Below are 18,002 nucleotides of genomic sequence, written 5' to 3' on the forward strand. Positions count from 1 at the left end.
ATTAACATTCCCTAAGTCATATACTTTAACTTGATAATGATTGGAATCCAAGCTCTGCGATTCCGAAAATGAGATTTGTTAATTCAGTTTGCATTTCCCCATCTTTAGGAGTACTTGCATTTTTTACAACATTATGGGTGATTTACAGTTCTTCTTTTGTGAATTGCCTTGTCACACTCTTGACCTAGTTTCCTTTTGGAAGATTAATTTTTTCTCGTTGGTATGAAAGACTTAATATACACCATTTTAGAGAAACTGACCCTTTATCAAATGTGTTGAACTATATCTTCTCCTATGTTATTATTTTATTTGACAACTTTTGGCGAATTGCACTTTGAAAAAAAAAATCTATCAATTTTTCTAGGGTCTCTATTTTGACATCAGGCTTAGAGAGGCCAATCTCACCTAGAATTTGTATGCAATTCATCATCGTTTAAATCTAATGATTTTCTTTTTATTACAACTTAATTACTACTTGTGACTGGTAAGGTAGAAATGCAACAATATTTGTTTCCATATGGTAAGTCAATACCCGAAAGAGAACTTATTAAATAATTGACTATTTCCTTGTGGATGTTAACATATAACTTTATCACATGATAAAATATTACATACATGTGGCTCTCTCTCTGGATTTTCCACTGTGTTCCATGAATCTTGTCATTCTAGCGCCAGTATTGCCCTCTCTTCAGCACTGTAGCTTTATAGTTCTTTTCACATTCTGATGAGGTTTATCTCATTATTTTTTTGTTTTAAGAATTTTCTGTGCATTCTAGTGTGATCTCAATCCTCTCCCTTCCCATTTTTAAACCGTGGGACTTCTGTCCAGCAAGACTTTTTCACGCTCCAAGGCAGGCAGGCTCCCCGGCTTCACAAGACCCCTGAGAACTCAGCTTTCAGAGCTGCTACTATGCCAGCCTCATGTCCTGCACGTGTGGTCCAGAGGCAGAGGGAGACCAGCCAGAGCCTCCTCCCTTTCTCATTCCCAGCTGAGATGACAGGAGAAACTGAACTCTCTGAGCTGGGCCAACACCACCACCGAGAGGGACATTGTTCTACATCTCATTACGCATATTTCAAACGTGTATCTCTATGTGCTTCTTATAGAGGAGGTGAAAATCTGTGTATGCCCTACTGAATTTTCACAATTATATTACTGAACTTGTTTTGTCCCCTATATTTCCGTCTGTGAATCCAGGTGCACTGCAGTTCTCAGTCCGCTTTCTGAGGGTAGGGCTGAGAAAATATTCAATACCAGACAATTTGGAAGTTCAGGTAAATAACAAGTTTTTAGTTTAAGTATGTTCCAAATATTACATGATATGGCACCCTGAACTACTTTAAAAAACAAGCAAATAAACTCCTACTTCATGAACAAAAATCCTCTCATAAAGAGATCACACCCACAGGATCACGTACACACACACACTCCACACACATACACCCATTCATCTTAGAGCAGAGTCCAAGACCCACCAACACGCCTGGTCCTCAGTCCTTTTTTATTTTATTTTATTTATTTATTTATTTATTTTTTATCATACTTTAAGTTCTAGGATACGTGTGCACAACGTGCAGGTTTGTTACTTACATATACATGTGCCATGTTGGTGTGCTGCACCCATCAACTCGTCATCCACATTAGGTATTTCTGCCAGTGCTATCCCTCCTCCCTCCCCCCACCTCACTACAGGCCCCACTGTGTGATGCTCCCTACCCTGAGCCCATGTGTTCTCATTATTCAATTCCCACCTAAGAGTTAGAACATGCAGTGTTTGGTTTTCTTTCCTTGTGCTAGTTTGCTGAGAATGATGGTTTCCTGCTTCATCCATGTCCCTACAAAGGACATGAACTCATCCTGTTTTACGGCTGCATAGTATTCCATGGTGTATATGTGCCATATTTTCTTAATCCAGTCTATCATTGATGGACATTTGGGTTGATTCCAAGTCTTTGCTATTGTGAATGGTGCCGCAATAAACATACGCCTTGGGTGGTGCCTCCAAGCGTCCTTGCAGATGCGAAAAGCAAGGTAGTTCAGTTTCCTAATCAGAGACTTCCTGGCAGGAGAAGGTCCTGGCATTAGCAGTAGCTGCTGCAACTCTGAAGAGCAGGTTGTAAGCCTGCTGTGGGACTGCCCTCTCCCAAGGGCCATGGCTAGCTGGTGCCAGGGTCAGCTTTCCCCACATCTGCACTCCCTCTGCTGCGGGCCTGAGCTCTCCATGCCCCTGGCTCTCTCCTGCAGAGGGCCTGCTCTCAGCTGCCACAAGAGAGCGCGGGAGAATGGGCCTGAGCAGAGAGGCAGGACCTCCTCTGCTGGTCCTCCCAGGCACCACCCCTTCTGGGAGGAAGGCTTGGGAGTTCCCTGAGACAGATCCTCAGTCACTTCTCTCTGCCTGTGTCTCAGGAAGACCAGCTCCTCCTACTGTCTTCTGTGCTAGGGATCACTTCCTTGTTGAGTGGCACCTGAGTTTTGAGAGGATCTTCTGCTCCTCTTCATCTGATCCTTTTCCTTCCAAGGCCCAAGAGAGGAAGGCATGTGGTGGGTCCCAGTCCTGCTTCTAGCTCTCCTGTCTCCTGGTGAGTGTGCTGCCTGTAGAGAGGTTTTGTTTTGTTTTCTTCTTTTGCAAGGGGTGCCATACTAAGGAATGCCTCATTATATTTTGTGTTGTTTCCAATGCAGCCAGTCAGAAATCGTCCAACTTGGAAGGGAGAACAAAGTCAGTCACCAGGCCAACTGGGTCATCCGCTGAAATCACCTGTGATCTTCCTGAATTCAGTAGCTTCTACATCGTCCACTGGTACCTACACCAGGAAGGGAAGGCCCCACAGCGTCTTCTGTACTATGACGTCTCCAACTCCAGGGTTGTGTTGGAATCAGGAATCAGTCCAGGAAAGTATGATACTTATGTAAGCACAAGGAGGAACTTGAGATTGAGACTGCGAAATCTAATTGAAAATGATTCTGGGGTCTATTACTGTGCCAACTGGGACAGGCACAGTGATTCAGATCTGCTGAACACCACACTGAAAATCTGCCATGTGGCTGCTTCTGGTACACAGGATAGAGCCACCCCCTCTCATTTCCTGCCACCAAATTGACTGTATGCTGAACAAGAGAAACACAGCTTAACTCCTGATCTCTGATCTCCCCTGCAGTATAACACTCCCCTGGCAACAGTAGCCCCCTGTTCCCCACCCTCCCCCAGGACTTCCCTGAAGACCAAGCTGCCATCTCAGCTAAGCCTCAGCGAAGCAGCCTGGCTGAGAGCAAGGTTCTTTAGCTCTCCTAGGACATGGGGGAGGCCCACTCACTCTGCTGCCTAGGACAGACAGGTACACCTAGGGTCCAGCTGTGAAGCAAGATATTTTGGACAGCAAATGGGAAGGATATTTATACTGAATCATGTATCCCATGATCCAGAGATCACAGCTGAGAATGGTGCTTATTCCTTATGTCTATAATAATATAAGCAATACCATAATTACCACTAAAACACCAGGCCTAGATATACAGTTGAACATTCTCTCCCTCTGCCCTCCCTTTTATTCTCTCTCTCTTCTTTCTTACTTCTTTGCTTGCTTTTATTATTTTTCTCTCCCTTCCTCCTTCTATCCCTCCATCCCTCCCTCTCTCATTCCTTCTTTCCCTCCCTTCCTCCCTTTTTCCTTCCATCCATTCCCCTTCCTTTTTTTCCTTCCTTCCTTCTTGGCTTTTATCTCTCTTTCTTTCCTTTTTGGGTACATAATCAAAATACTTTTTCCACAAAATCATTTGAAATGATTTTTCTCTATTTGTTCATGCCAACATTGATACAGCTACTTTAATTGTTCAGTTTTCATTTTTATATTTTGGAAATTTGTGATATTACTTTGTTTTGTTTCATATTTGCTTTGTGTATGTAAAACATTTACATGAAACTGAAGTTAAAATTATAAAAGAAGTTGCATTTGAAGATTTTAACTTCCATTGTAGATTTCTCATTCCTCTTTTCTCCCTCACCCTATAGGTAACAATATTTTTATCAGTTAACTTGAGCCTTTTCACTCTGTTTTTCATAGGGGAGTATGTATTGTTTCTATTTCAATGCCATATTTATGTTTATGTTCTGATATTCAATTTGGGTTTTTATACATTTTAATCAATCTCTTATTTTCCCATTTCTGGATTTGGTGTCTGACTTCTAAAGGTGCACATACTTCATGAGTACACATAAAGAAATCTATATCATGTATTTGAATGTTTGTATGCATTGATTATTTAATGATGGCAGCATTGATCTATCAGGAATTTCTATACAATAATTACTATGTTAGTAATAATAATACTGGCCAGGCCTGATGGCTCATCCTGTAATCCCAGGATTTGGGTAGTCCGGTTGTTAGGATCACTTGAGGCCAGGAGATTGCGACCAGTTTAGCCAACATGGTGAAACCCTGTCTCTACTAAAAATACAAAAAATTAACCTGCTGTAGTGGTGCACACATGTGACCCCAGCTACTTTGGATGCTGAGGCAGGAGAATCTCTTGAGCCTGGAAGGTGAAGGTTTCAGTGAGCTAAGATCACACTACTGCCAGTAGTCCAGTTTGGGCAACAGATCAAGACTCTGTCTCAAAAAAATTAATAATAATAATAATATTGATGGTAAATATGGGTACTGACATTCTGGTAGTTAATTTACTAAGTACATTACTTTCTATTTTATTTAATCTATACAGAAACTTCATTAAAGGTTTAAAGTACTGTTGAATTTAACATTAGAAATTCGGGGGTTAATTAACATTCCCTAAAGTCATATGCTTTAATCCAAGCTCTGTGGTTCCGAAAATGACATTTGTTAATTCGGTTTGCATTCCCCCATCTTTAAGAGTACTAGCATTGTTTTACAACTTTATAGGTCATTCATACTTCTTCTTTTGAGAATCGCCTTGTCATACTCTTTGCCTATTCTTCTTTTGGAGGATTAATATTTTCTTACTGGTCGTAAGAATTAATATACACCATATTAGAGATACTGACCCTTTATCAAATGTGTTGAAGATATTTCTCCTGATTTGTTATTACTTACATTTGGCACCTTTTGGTGAATTCAGCTTTAAAAAAAAAAAGTAATTCTATCAGTTTTTCTAGGGTGTCTAGTTTGATGTCAGGCTTAGAGAGGCCAATTTCACCTAGAATTTGTATGCAATTCATCATCGTTTAAGTCTAATGATTTTCTTTTTATTACATGTAAGTCAGTATTTGTGACTGGTAAGGTAGAAATGCAACAATATTTGTTTCCATATGGTAAGTCAATACCCAAAAGAGAGCTTATTAATTAATTGACTATTTCCTTGTGGATATTAACATATAACTTTATCACATGAGAAAATATTACATACATGTGGCTCTGTTTCTGGATTTTCCACTGTGTTCCTTGAGTCTTGTCATTCTAGTGCCAGTATTGCCCTCTCTTCAGCACTGCAGCTTTATAGTTCTTTTCATATTCTGATGAGGTTTTTCTCATTATTTTTTTCTTTTAAGAATTTTCTGTGCATTCTAGTGTGATCTCAATTCTCTCCCTCCCCATTTTTGAACCGTGAGACTTCTGTCCAGCAAGACTTTTTCACGCTCCAAGGCAGGCATGCTTGCCTCCTTCACAATGACCCTGAGAACTCATCTTTCAGAGCTGCTACTATGGCAGCGTCATGTCCTGCACGTGTGGTCCAGAGGCAGAGGGAGACCAACCGGAGCCTCCTCCCTTTCTTATTCCCAGCTGAGATGACAGGAGAAACTTAACACTCTGAGCTAGGCCAACACCACCACCAAGAGGGACATTGTTCTACATCTCATTACGCATATTTCAAACGTGTATCTCTATATGCTTCTTATAGAGGAGGTGAAAATCTGTGTATGCCCTACTGAATTTTCACAATTATATTACTGAACTTGTTTTGTCCCCTATATTTCCATCTGTGAATCCAGGTGCACTGCAGATCTCAGTCCGCTTTCTGAGGGTAGGACTGAGAAATAAAATATTCAATACCAGACAATTTGGAAGTTCAGGTAAATGACAAGTTTTTAATTTAAGTATGTTCCAAATATTACATGATATGGCACCCAGTACCACTTAAAAACAAAAAAAAAAGAAAGAAAGAAACCTCATACTCCTACTTTAATGAACAAAAATCCTCTAAAAAAGAGATCACACCCACAGGATCACAGGCACCCCCCGCCCCTCGCCCCCACAGACACACATACACCCATTCATCTTAGAGCAGAGTCCAACACCCACCAACGTACTGATCCTCAGTCCTTTTAATAAAGCAGGTTCAACCCTTCTCAGAGTGGCCTTGAGTGGTTGCCTCCAAGTGCCCTGCAGAGGCAAAAAGGAAGGCAGTTCAGGGCCCTAATCAGAGGCTTCCTGTCAGGACAAGGCCCTGGCATCAGCATTAGCTGCTGCAAGTCTGAAAGGCAGGATGTGAGCCTGTTGTGGGACTGCCCCCTCCAAGTTCTGAGCCTCTTAACTCGGGGGTCAGCTTCCCCTACATCTGCAGTCCCTCTGCTGGAGGCCTGAGCGCTCCATGCCCTGGGCTCTCTTCTGCAGACGGCCTGCTCTCAGTGGCCACAGGAGGGCGCTGGAGAACGGACCTGAGCAGAGAGGCAGGCGTTCCTCTGCAGGTCCTCCCAGGCACCACCCCTTCTGGAAGGAAGGCTTGGGAGTCCCCTAAGACAGATCCTCAGTCACTTCTCTCTGCCTGTGTCTCAGGAAGACCAGCTCCTCCTGCTGTCTTCTGTGCTAGGGATCACTTTTTGTTGAGTGGCACCTGAGTTTTGAGAGGGTCTTCTGCTCCTCTTCATCTTGTCCCTTTCCTTCCAAGGTCCCAGAGAGGAAGGCATGCGGTGGGCCCTAGCCCTGCTTCTAGCTTTCTTGTCTCCTGGTGAGTGTGCTGCCTACAGAGAGGCTCATAGGTTCTGTTTTGTTTTGTTTTCTTCTTTTGCAAGGGGTGCCATACTAAGGAATGCCTCATTATATTTTGTCGTTTCCATTGCAGCCAGTCAGAAATCTTCCAACTTGGAAGGGAGAACAAAGTCAGTCACCAGGCCAACTGGGTCATCTGCTGAAATAACTTGTGATTTTTCTGGAGACAGTAACTTATATATCCACTGGTACCTACACCAGGAGGGGAAGGCCCCACAGCGTCTTCTGTACTATGACGTCTCCAACTCAAGGGATGTGTTGGAATCAGGACTCAGTCTAGGAAAGTATGGTACTCATACACGCACAAGGTGGAGTTGGATATTGATACTGCGAAATCTAATTGAAAATGATTCTGGGGTCTATTACTGTGCCAACTGGGACAGGCACAGTGATTCAGACCTGCTGAACACCACACTGAAAATCTGCCTTGTGGCTGCTTCTGGTACACAAGATAGAGCCACCCCCTCTCATTTCCTGCCGCCAGATTTACTGTATGCTGAACAAGAGAAACACAGCTTAACTCCTGACCTCCCCCTAATATCACATTCTCCTGGCAGCAGCTGCCGCCTGTTCGCTACCCTCCCCCAGAACTTTCCTGAAGACCAAGCTGCCATCTCCAGGCCTCAGCTAAGCAGCCTGACTGAGAGCAAGGTTCTCTTAGCTCTCCTAGGACATGGGCAAGGCCCACTCAATCTGCTTCCTAGGACAGACAGGTACACCTAGAGTCCAGCTGTGAAGCAAGATATTTTGGGCAGCAAATGGGAAGGGTGTTTTTACTGACTCATGTATCCAATCATGGTCCAGAGAGCACAGCTGAGAGTGGTGTTTTTTCCTTATGTCTGTAACAATACAAGCAATACTAAAATTACCACCAAAATACCTGGCCTAGATATGCAGTTGAACATTCTCTCCCTCTGCCCTCCCTTTTATTCTCTCTTTGTCTTACTTCTTTGCTTGCTTTTATTTTTTTCTCCTTCCCTTCCTCCCTCCCTCACTCCATCCTTCTATCCCTTCCTCCCTTGTTTCCTTCCGTCCATTCTCCTTCTTTTTTTTCCTTCCTTCCTTCTTTGCTTTTCTCTCTCTTTCTTTCCACAAAATCAATTGAAATAATTTTTCTCTATTTGTTCATGCCAACATTGATACAGCTACTTTAATTGTTCAGTTTTCATTTTAATATTTTGGAAACTTGTTGTCTTACTTTGTTTTGTTTCATATTTGTTTTGTATATATAAAACATTTACATGGAACTGAAGTCAAAATTATAAAAGAAGATGGATTTGAAGATTTTAACTTCCATTGCAGATTTCTTGTTCCTCTTTTCTCCCTCACCCTATAGGTAACAATATTTTTATCAGTTCACTTGAGCTTTTTCACTCTGTTTTTCATAGCAGAGTATGTATTGCTTCTATTTCAATGCCATATTTATATTTTCATTCTGATATTTCATTTTTATACATTGGAATCAATCTTTTAGTTTCCTGTGTCTGGATTGTGTGTCTTACTTCTAAAGGTGCACATACTTCATAAGTATGCATAAAGAAATCCATATCATGTATTTGAATGTTTTTATGCATTATTTAATGATGGCATCATTGTTCTATCAGGAATTTTTACACAATAATTACTGTATTAGTAATAATAATACTGGCCAGGCCTGATGGCTTGTGCCTGTAATCCCAGCATTTGAGTATTCCAGTCGATAGGAACACTTAGGCCAGGAGACTGTGACAAGCTTAGCTAACATGGTGAAACCCTGTCTCTACTAAAAGTACAAAAAATTAGCTGGCTGTAGTCGTGCACACATGTAATCCCAGCTACTTTGGATCCTGAGGCAGGAGAATCTCTTGAGCCTGGAAGGTTGAGTTTTCAGTTAGCTAAGATCACACTACTGCTGTCCAGTTTGGGGAACAAGAGTGAGACTCTGTCTCAAAAAAACTAATAATAATAATATGATGGTAAATATGGGTACTGACATTCTGGTAGTTAATTTACTAAGCACATTACATGCATATTTTATTTAATCTATACAGAAACTTTTTTAAGGATTTAAAGTACCATTGAATGTAACATAAGAAATTGGGGGTTTAATTAACATTCCCTAAATCATATACTTTAATTTGATAATGATTGCATCCCAAGCTCTGTGGTTCCAAAAATGAGATTTGTTAATTTGGTTTGCATTCCCCCATCTTTAGGAGTACTAGCATTGTTTTACAACTTTATAGGTCATTTATACTTCTTCTTTTGAGAATCGCCTTGTCATACTCTTTGCCTATTCCTCTTTTGGATGATCAATTTTTTCTTATTGGTCGTAAGAATTAATATACACCATTTTAGAGATACTGACCCTTTATCAAATGTGTTGAAGATATTTCTCCTGATTTGTTATTATTTACATTTGGCAACTTTTGGTGAACTGAACTTTGATAAAAACACAATAAAATCTATCAATTTTTCTAGGGTGTCTAGTTTGATGTCAGGCTTAGAGAGGCCAATCTCACCTAGAATTTGTATGCAATTCATCATCGTTTAAGTCTAATGATTTTCTTTTTATTACTACTAAATCACTATTTGTAACTGGTAAGGTAGAAATGCAACAATATTTGTTTACATTTGGTAAGCCAATACCCAAAAGAGAACTTATTAAATAATTGACTATTTCCTTGTGGATGTTAACATATAACTTTATCACATGAGAAAATATTACATACATGTGGTTCTCTTTCTGGATTTTCCACTGTGTTCCAGGAATCTTGTCATTCTAGTGCTAGTATTGCCCTCTCTTCAGCACTGTAGCTTTATAGTTCTTTTCATATTCTGATGAGGTTTCTCTCATTATTTTTTTGTTTTAAGAATTTTCTGTGCATTCTACTGTGATCTCAGTCCTCTCCCTTCCCATTTTTAAACTGTGAGACTTCTGTCCAGAAAGATTTTTTCATACTCCAAGGCAGGCAAGCTTCCCTCCTTCACAAGGAGCCCTATTGGGTGCTGATTTTGTTGGGTGCCAGATATCGGGGGAATCAGCCCCCAATATTTCAATGTAGGTTATTTTCTGTTTTCCCTAAGTGTCGGCCAGTCTGAGAAATAAAGAGAAAAAGTACAAAGAGAGAAATTCTACAGCTGGGCCACCGGGAGTGACATCACGTATTGGCAGGTTCCATGATGCCCACCTGAGCCGCAAAGCCAGCAAATTTTTATTAGGGATTACAAAAGGGGAGGGGTGTATGAATAGGGAGTAAGTCACAAAGATCACGTATTTCAAAGGGCAATAAAAGATCACAAGGGCAGAAGGGCAGAGCAAGATCACAAGGCCAGGGCAAAATTAGAATTACTGATGAGCTTCCATGTCCCACTGGGTACATACTATCTTGATAAACATCTTACCAGTAAACAGGATTCGAGAGCAGAAAACTGGTCTGACTAGAATTCACCAGCCTGGAATTTCCCCAACCTAGTAAGCCTGAGGGCACTACAGGAGACCAGGACGTATTTCATCCCTTATCTTCAACCGCATAAGACAGACACTCCTAGAGTTGTCGTCAATAGGCCTACCCCTGGGAATGCATTCCTTCCCCAGGGTTATTCCTTGCTGGGAAAATAATTCAGTGATATTCCTCCTATTTGCTTTCTGCAAGAAGAAAAATATGACTCTGTTCTGCCCGACACCACAGGCAGTCAGACCTTATGGTTATATCCCTTGTTCCCTGAAAATTGCTGTTATCCTGTTCTTTTTCAGGGTGCCCAGATTTTATATTGTTCAAACACACATGTTTTACAAACAATTTGTACAGATAATGCAATCATCACAGGGTCCTGAGGTGACATACATCCTCAGCTTATGAAGATGACAGGATTAAGAGATTAAAGTATAGACAGGCATAGGAAATTAAAAGAGTATTGACTGGGGAAGTGATAAATGTCCATGAAATCTTCACAATTTATGTTCAAAGACTGCAGTAAAGACAGGTGTAAGAAATTATAAAAGTATTAATTTGGGGAACTGATAAATGTCCATGAAATCTTCACAATTTATGTTCTTCTGCTGCAGCTTCAGCTGGTCCCTCCATTCGGGGTCCCTGACTTCTTGCAACAGACGGTGAGAACTCAGCTTTCAGAGCTGCTCCTATGGCAGCTTCATGTCCTGCATGTGTGGTCCAGAGGCAGAGGGAGACCAACCAGAGCCCCCTCCCTTTCTCATTCACAGCTGTGATGACAGCAGAAACTGAACTCTCTGAGCTAGGCCAACACAACAACAAAGAGGGACATTGTTCTACATCTCATTATGCATATTTTAAATGTGTGTCTCTATATACTTCTTATAGAGGAGGTGAAAATCTGTGTATGCCCTACTGAATTTTCACATTTATATTACTCTACTTGTTTTGTCCCCTATATCTCCATCTGTGAATTCAGGTGCACTGCAGATCTCAGTTCACTTTCTGAGGGTAGGGCTGCCAAACAAAATAGACAATACCCAGGGAATTTGGAAGTTCAGGCAAATAACAAGTTTTTGGTTTATGTATATTCCAAATATTACATGACATGGCACCCTAAACTACTTAAACAACAACAGCAACAACAACAATAACAACTCATACACCTACTTCAATGAATAAAAATCCTCTAATAAAGAGATCACACCCACAGGATCACAGACACTCCTTCCCCACCTCCACCCCCTGACACACCCATTTACCTTACAGGAGAGTCCAAACCCACCAACATACATGATCCTCAGTCCTTTTAATAAAGCAGGTTCAACCCTTCTCAGAGTGGCCTTGGGTGGTTGCCTCCAAGTGCCCTGCAGAGGCAAAAAGGAAGGCAGTTCAGGGCCCTAATCAAAGGCTTCCTGTCAGGACAAGGTCCTGGCATCAGCATTTGCTGCTGCAACTCTGAAGTGCAGGGTGTGAGCCTACTGTGGGACTGCCCCCTCTGAGGGCTGAGCCGGCTGACTCCAGGGTCAGCTTCCTTGACATTTGCAGTCCCTCTGCTGCAGGCTTGAGCTCTCCATGCCCCTGGCTGTCTTCTGCAGAGGGCCTCCTCTCAGCTGCCACAGACAGTGCTGGAGAACAGGCCTGAGCAGAGAAGCAGGAGCTCCTCTGCAGGTCCTCCCAGGTACCATCCCTCTGGGAGGAAGGTTTGGGAGTTCCCTAAGGTAGATCCTCAGTCACTTCTCTCTGCCTGTGACTCAAGAAGACCAACTCCCCCCACTGCCTTCTGTGCCAGAGATCACTTCCTTGTTGAGTAGAACCTGAGTTTTCAGAGGGTCTTCAGCTCCTCTTCATCTGGTTCCTTTCCTTCCACAACCCCAGAGAGGAAGGCATGCAGTGGACCCTAGCCGTGCTTCTAGCTTTCCTGTCTCCTAGTAAGTGTGCTGCCTACAGAGAGGCTCACGGGTTTTGTTTTGTTTTGGTTTGGTTTGGTTTTTTTCTTCTTTTGCAAGGGATGCCATACTAAGAAATGCCTCATTATATTCTGTGTTGTTCCCATTGCTGCCAGTCAGATATCTACTAACTTGGAAGCAAGAATAAAGTCAGGCACCAGGGGGTCAGGGTCATCTGTTGTTATCACCTGGGATCTTCCTGTAGAAAATACCTTCTACATCCACTGGTACAAACACCAGGAGGAGAAGGCCCCACAGCATCTTCTGTGCTATGACCCCTTCACTCCAGGGATGTGTTGGAATCAGGAGTCAGTCTAGGAAAGCATGATAATTATGGAAGTAGAAGGATAAGTCAGAAATTTATACCTCTAAAACTAAATGAAAGTGACTCTGGGGTCTATTACTGTGCCAGCTGGGACAGACACAGTGATTAATACCTGCCCTACACCACACTGAAAATCTGCCTTGTGGCTGCTTCTGGTACACAAGGTAGAAATGACCCATCTCATTTCTTGCCACCAAATTTACTGTATTCTGTACAAAGAGAAACACAGCTTAACTCCGGATCTCCCCCCTAATATCACACTCCCCTGGCAGCTGCACCCTGTTCTCCACCCTCCCCTGGGACTTTCCTGAAGACCAGGCTGCCATCTCCAGGCCTCAGCCAAGCATCCTGGCTGACAGCAAGGTTCTCTCAGCTCTCCTAGGACATAGGGGAGGCCCGCTCACTCTGCTTCCTAGGACAGACAGGTACACCTAGGGTCCAGCTGTGAAGTGAGATATTTTGGACAGCAAATGGGAAAGGTATTTATACTGAATCATATATCCAGAGATCACAGCTGAGAGTGTTGTTTATTCCTTTTGTCTATAGCAATATAAGCAATACTATAATTACCACTAAAACACTAGGCCTAGATATGCAGTTGAACATTCTCTCCCTCTACCTTCCTTTTATTTTTCCTCTCTCTAATTTCCTGGTTACTTGCTGTTTTTCTACACGTCCCTTTTTTCTGCCCTCCTCTCCCTCCCTCCCTAGCTCCCTTCCTAGCTTGCTTGCCTGCCTGCCTCCCTTCCTTCCTTCCTTTCTTCCTTCCTTCTATCTTTCCTTCCTTCCTCCCTCCCTCCCTCCTCCCTTCCTTTCTTCCCTCCCTCCCAAAAGTTGCTAACAACTTTCAAGTCTTTAATGATCAGTAATTGAATTAAAACGGTTAAAACAGCAATTGAGAAAAACATAGTTTTGAACACTGACAACACAAAATAACTTATCCATGTAACCAAAAGCTACCTATTCCCCCAAAACTGTTGAAATAAACAAACAAAAAATTAGAAAATGGAAACTTTATTAAAATTATTCTCACCAATGAAGTTGTCCAAAAGTCAACCAAATTTATTATAGAATAGTAATAACCAAATTTGTGCATGAATCAGTGATGACCTAAGTATCCTGTAAACATTACTGATTTTTTTTTCTATTAAATTTACCTTCAAGAAAAGCCTTCAGGATGAGGTTTTCCACTGCACGTCATTATGCAATGCCATGTTGACTTGGTATATTACCTCAGATGTGATTCTAACATGGTTTGATTTGTTATGACGAGACTAAAATGAAACATATCACTTTTTTCATGTGCATATTGCACCTTATAAGCACAAGGTGCAATAAATAACCAATTTGAATATGGAAAACAAATGTAGTGGTTATACATTTTTTCTCCTCCAAAATAATATTTTTTCTTATTGCTAAAACAATCTAAAAAATAGAGAAAGATTGAAGACAAACAATTTGCCCATTTCCGTTGCTCACTGTCTGTATTTCGCACTTTCTACCTGTCATTTCCCTGTGTTGACCTTTTCTGACCATAACTGGGAGCCCAGGGACTCACAACTTCCCTTCCCAAGCCAGACCCCTTTTCTTGCCATGCCCATAGGCTTCCCCTCATGGCCATCTCTTTGACTACTCAGGAGGTCCTGGGTATCATTAGCAAAGCTGAAAATTAACCTTCATTTCAGTAGGAAGTCAAGGCTGGGTCTATTTCTCCAAGCCTCTGGCAGATGAGTCCTTCCCAATGCCCTATCTTCACCATTTCCAAGGACTTGCCACTGGCAGAGAATGAGCTGATCCTGCCTCCAGGCCCTCTCTGTGTGCTGGCCTGACTTAGCCTTCTTCTTTTGGACACACACACACACACACACACCTGGTTCTTGAAAACTGTGTTAGTCCCTATAATTTCTACTTTGTGCAAACCCCAGAGATCATTTACTGGAACCCATCCAGTTTCCAGGTGCAATAACAACACCCCACATTTCCTGAGCATGGTCTAGGCAGCCAGGACTGTGCTGCGTACTCTGCTCACATTCTCCTGTTTACTCTCCATGTGGCCCCATGACTCCCCTCTTTACAAATGAGGAAAAAGAGGTGAAATAACTTGCCCAAGACTACACAGCTATCATGTTATTTTAGGGTACTGAAAAATTCCTTCTACTAGGACCTCTGGGTGCCATGCTCCGAAGCTGGCTCAGACGTGGGCATGGGTTTTTGTCAGGGATTGCTGTTTTGTGTTTGTCCCTTCCTCTGGAGCAAGCAGCACACTCGTTGTTCTCTGAGTATAGGATGGTTACATGAAGCAGGAGATTTGTCACCAGTCAGGCCTGGCTTCTGTCCCAACTCTGATTCTCCTTAGGTGTTACAGCCTTGGAAAAGCTACTTAAAAAAACAGCCTTACTCCTTCGTTTCTAAATTGGAGATAACATTTATCCTATAGAGTTATTTTAGGATTTAATAAAGCAATGACCATAAACCAATTAGTGTAGTCGAAGAGTTTCGCTAATTATACCATCAACATTCTTTAAGCCTTTTTTAGAACTCTAGCTTTTTGTCATCCCACTCTTCATCTGGTGGTCAGATTTCTGTCTCTCCTCTGGAACTTCTTTCTTCCTCCCCCGTTTCTCTCATTGGTTACCTCCTTGCACCACAAGGGAAACAGCAGTTCAGGCCCTAAGCTGGCCGTTACCATAACTCAGAAAAGTGTAGCTCAGGTCCACAGTTTGAAACAGGTCACTCTGGGCTCCTCGCCCCCGGTCAGGATCAAAGACGTGCTGGGTCGCCTTGCCTTCCTTTGGTCCATCCTGTTTCCAGGTCAGTCTCCTATCTAAGGACCTGTGGAGAGGTGGCGAGGCTTTGGGTCATCCCTACCTCACTGCTGTCTCCCTGACAGCTGGCTGGTGGCTCATCGGGCCAGAGCAGCTGGCCCATGTCCTGGGGTGCTAGGGAAACTCGGTCATCCTGCAGTGCTTGGTCTGCACCAGGATCAGCTACATCTACTGGTACTGGCAGCAGAAGGGCCACCAGCCACCTGAGGGGCTCCACCAGCTGGCCATGTCCATGTTGGATGTGCAGTGGGATTCCATCTTGAAAGTAGATAAAATCACAGCCAAGGATGGCAGCAGCTGTACCCCGGCAGCGCTGAAGCTGGAGACAGGCATCAAGGGCATGAACTATTGCACTACCTGGGACTGGCGCAGCCCTGCAAGCCACCCCAGGCCTGCACAAAAAGGACTCTTCCTCCCAATCCAACAAGGCCTTGGGCATTTTCACTAACTCTTGGTCCCTTGGGTTGCCCTGGGGCATAGAAGCAAAAAAGTCCTGTCCCCTGTCCCTCACCTCACCATCTATCCTGGAGGTCCCTTCCGCAGTCCCACTATGGACGAGGCTCTCAGCCTGTGCAATTTCAGTGATCTAGCTCATTGAAAGGGGTCTGTTTAAAGATGCTCCCGTTCATTGCCTCTGAAGCCTTTGCAGGATGACCTGTGCTCCTGAATCTGGGTGCCACTAGCCACATGTGGCTACTGAGCATGGGAAACATACCAAGTACAATAGTCCAAACTGAGATGGGCTGTATGTCCAAAATCACATTTTGAAGATTTAGTGTTAAAAAATGAAATAAATTTTATAATGACCAAAAGTTGAAATGATTATATTTAGGTATCTTGGACTAAAACCAATAGCATTAAAACGAATTTTACCTGTTTCTCTTTACTTTGTTTAATGCAGCAACTAGAAAAATTTAAGTGTGTGACTCACCTTGGTGACTCACATTTATTTCTATTGGACAGTACTGTTAGAGACTGATCATTTGAGAGTCTGACTATCTCCCCTGAAGAATGCACAAATAAAATATTTTGGAAGAGATTTCAAGGGTGGAGGACTTGCTGAGATTTACCACAAAATGGTTGAAAAGCTGAGACTGGAAGCCTACCCCTGTTTCCAGCTTCCAAGATCTTGGCCCTGGGACTGTTAGCATTTTGCAATAGAGTCAGCAATTAGAAGCATAGGAAACAAGATTTCACACTCCTCAGTACGTTCATCCTTGGGCAGGCTGCACGGGAACTGATGTGAGTAGACAGTCGTCATGGCAGGGTGATGCAATACTCCCTGGATGAGACACTGGGACTTTGCCTTCCACTTCTCCTTGAACAGGACCCCACTGTGGAACATGTGTGTATTCCAAGCCTCTCTAGACTTTTGTTCTCCCATCTGACAAATGAGGAGGTTTAGTCAAATGTCTGCTAGGTTATGTGACTGTGATTTTTGTATTAAAGCAAAGCCATACACATAAGATCACTATGCTGACTACCTTCATATAAAGTAGTCTTCTTTAACGGAAAATAAATGAAAGAAAAAAAAAAGAAAACCTGTGTTACTGATCCTCCAGCACTAAACAGGAAACCCCTCTGCCACTCTATGTGCAGAAGAAAAAGAAATTCTTTGAAGTCTAAGCTGAATTTAAATGCCTTTTCAAAGGAACGCTTAATGTACTGTTGATGAGAATGTAAATTAGTACAACTTCTCTGGAAAACAGTATGGAAATTTCTCAAAGACCTAAAAATAGAACTACCATTCAATCCAGCAATCCCATGACTGGATATCCACCCAAAGGAAAAGAAATTATTTTATTAGACCACATTCATATATTTATTGCAGCACTGTTCATAATAGCAAGAATATGGAATTAATCTAAATGTCCATCAGTGAATGACTGGATAAAGAAAATGTGGTATATATACACAGTGGAGTACTATTCATCCATAATAAATGTGGTATATACACACAATGGAATACTACTCATCCATACAAAAGAATGAAATCCTGTTTTTTGCAGAAACTTGGAGGAAACTGGAGGCCATTATCTAAAGTGAAATAGCTCAGAAATAGAAAGACAAATACTGGATATTCTCACTTATAAGTGGTAGCTAAATAATGTGTACACGTGGACATAGGGTATGGAACGAGACTTTGGTGGCTTGTAAGGGTGGTGGGGGGCAGAAGGAATACAGATGGAAATTAAATAATTTCACATCACAATGCGTATTATCCAGGTGTGGGATATACTAAAAGCCAAGACTTTACCACTATGCATTATATGTGTGTAACAAAATTGCACTTGTACCCCTTAAATTTATACAAATAAAAAACAAAAACAAACACTTTTCAATGGAAGATTGAAAGTTTATGTGTGACTTGATGACATTAGTAAAAAAGATGGATGAATGGAAAGTCCAAACAATTTTGAAGGAACTCAGTCCCTCACATTCCTTCACTCATTGTCCACCTCTCTCAACTTCTGTTTTTGTGCTAGAGATTGATAATTAAGACACG

The 18,002-nt window shown here is 42.2% G+C and overlaps 1 protein-coding gene and 1 pseudogene across 1 annotated transcript in view; both read left to right on the forward strand.

Annotated features, from left to right (window-relative positions):
* Positions 1 to 18,002, forward strand: part of LOC105513603 (T-cell receptor gamma chain C region 1) — a 117,797-nt gene that overhangs the window by 1,686 nt on the left and 98,109 nt on the right. Inside the window, exons 2-3 of the mRNA XM_011944515.1 lie at positions 2,408 to 2,580; positions 2,684 to 2,996. Of these exons, the coding sequence (XP_011799905.1) occupies positions 2,538 to 2,580; positions 2,684 to 2,996 (356 nt within the window). The 5' untranslated portion in view covers positions 2,408 to 2,537. The remainder of the gene's footprint in view (positions 1 to 2,407; positions 2,581 to 2,683; positions 2,997 to 18,002) is intronic.
* Positions 12,286 to 13,314, forward strand: LOC105513604 (annotated as a pseudogene).

Source organism: Colobus angolensis, unplaced genomic scaffold (genome assembly GCF_000951035.1).
Source record: "Colobus angolensis palliatus isolate OR3802 unplaced genomic scaffold, Cang.pa_1.0 Scaffold232, whole genome shotgun sequence".
NCBI classification, from domain to species: Eukaryota; Metazoa; Chordata; class Mammalia; order Primates; family Cercopithecidae; genus Colobus; species Colobus angolensis.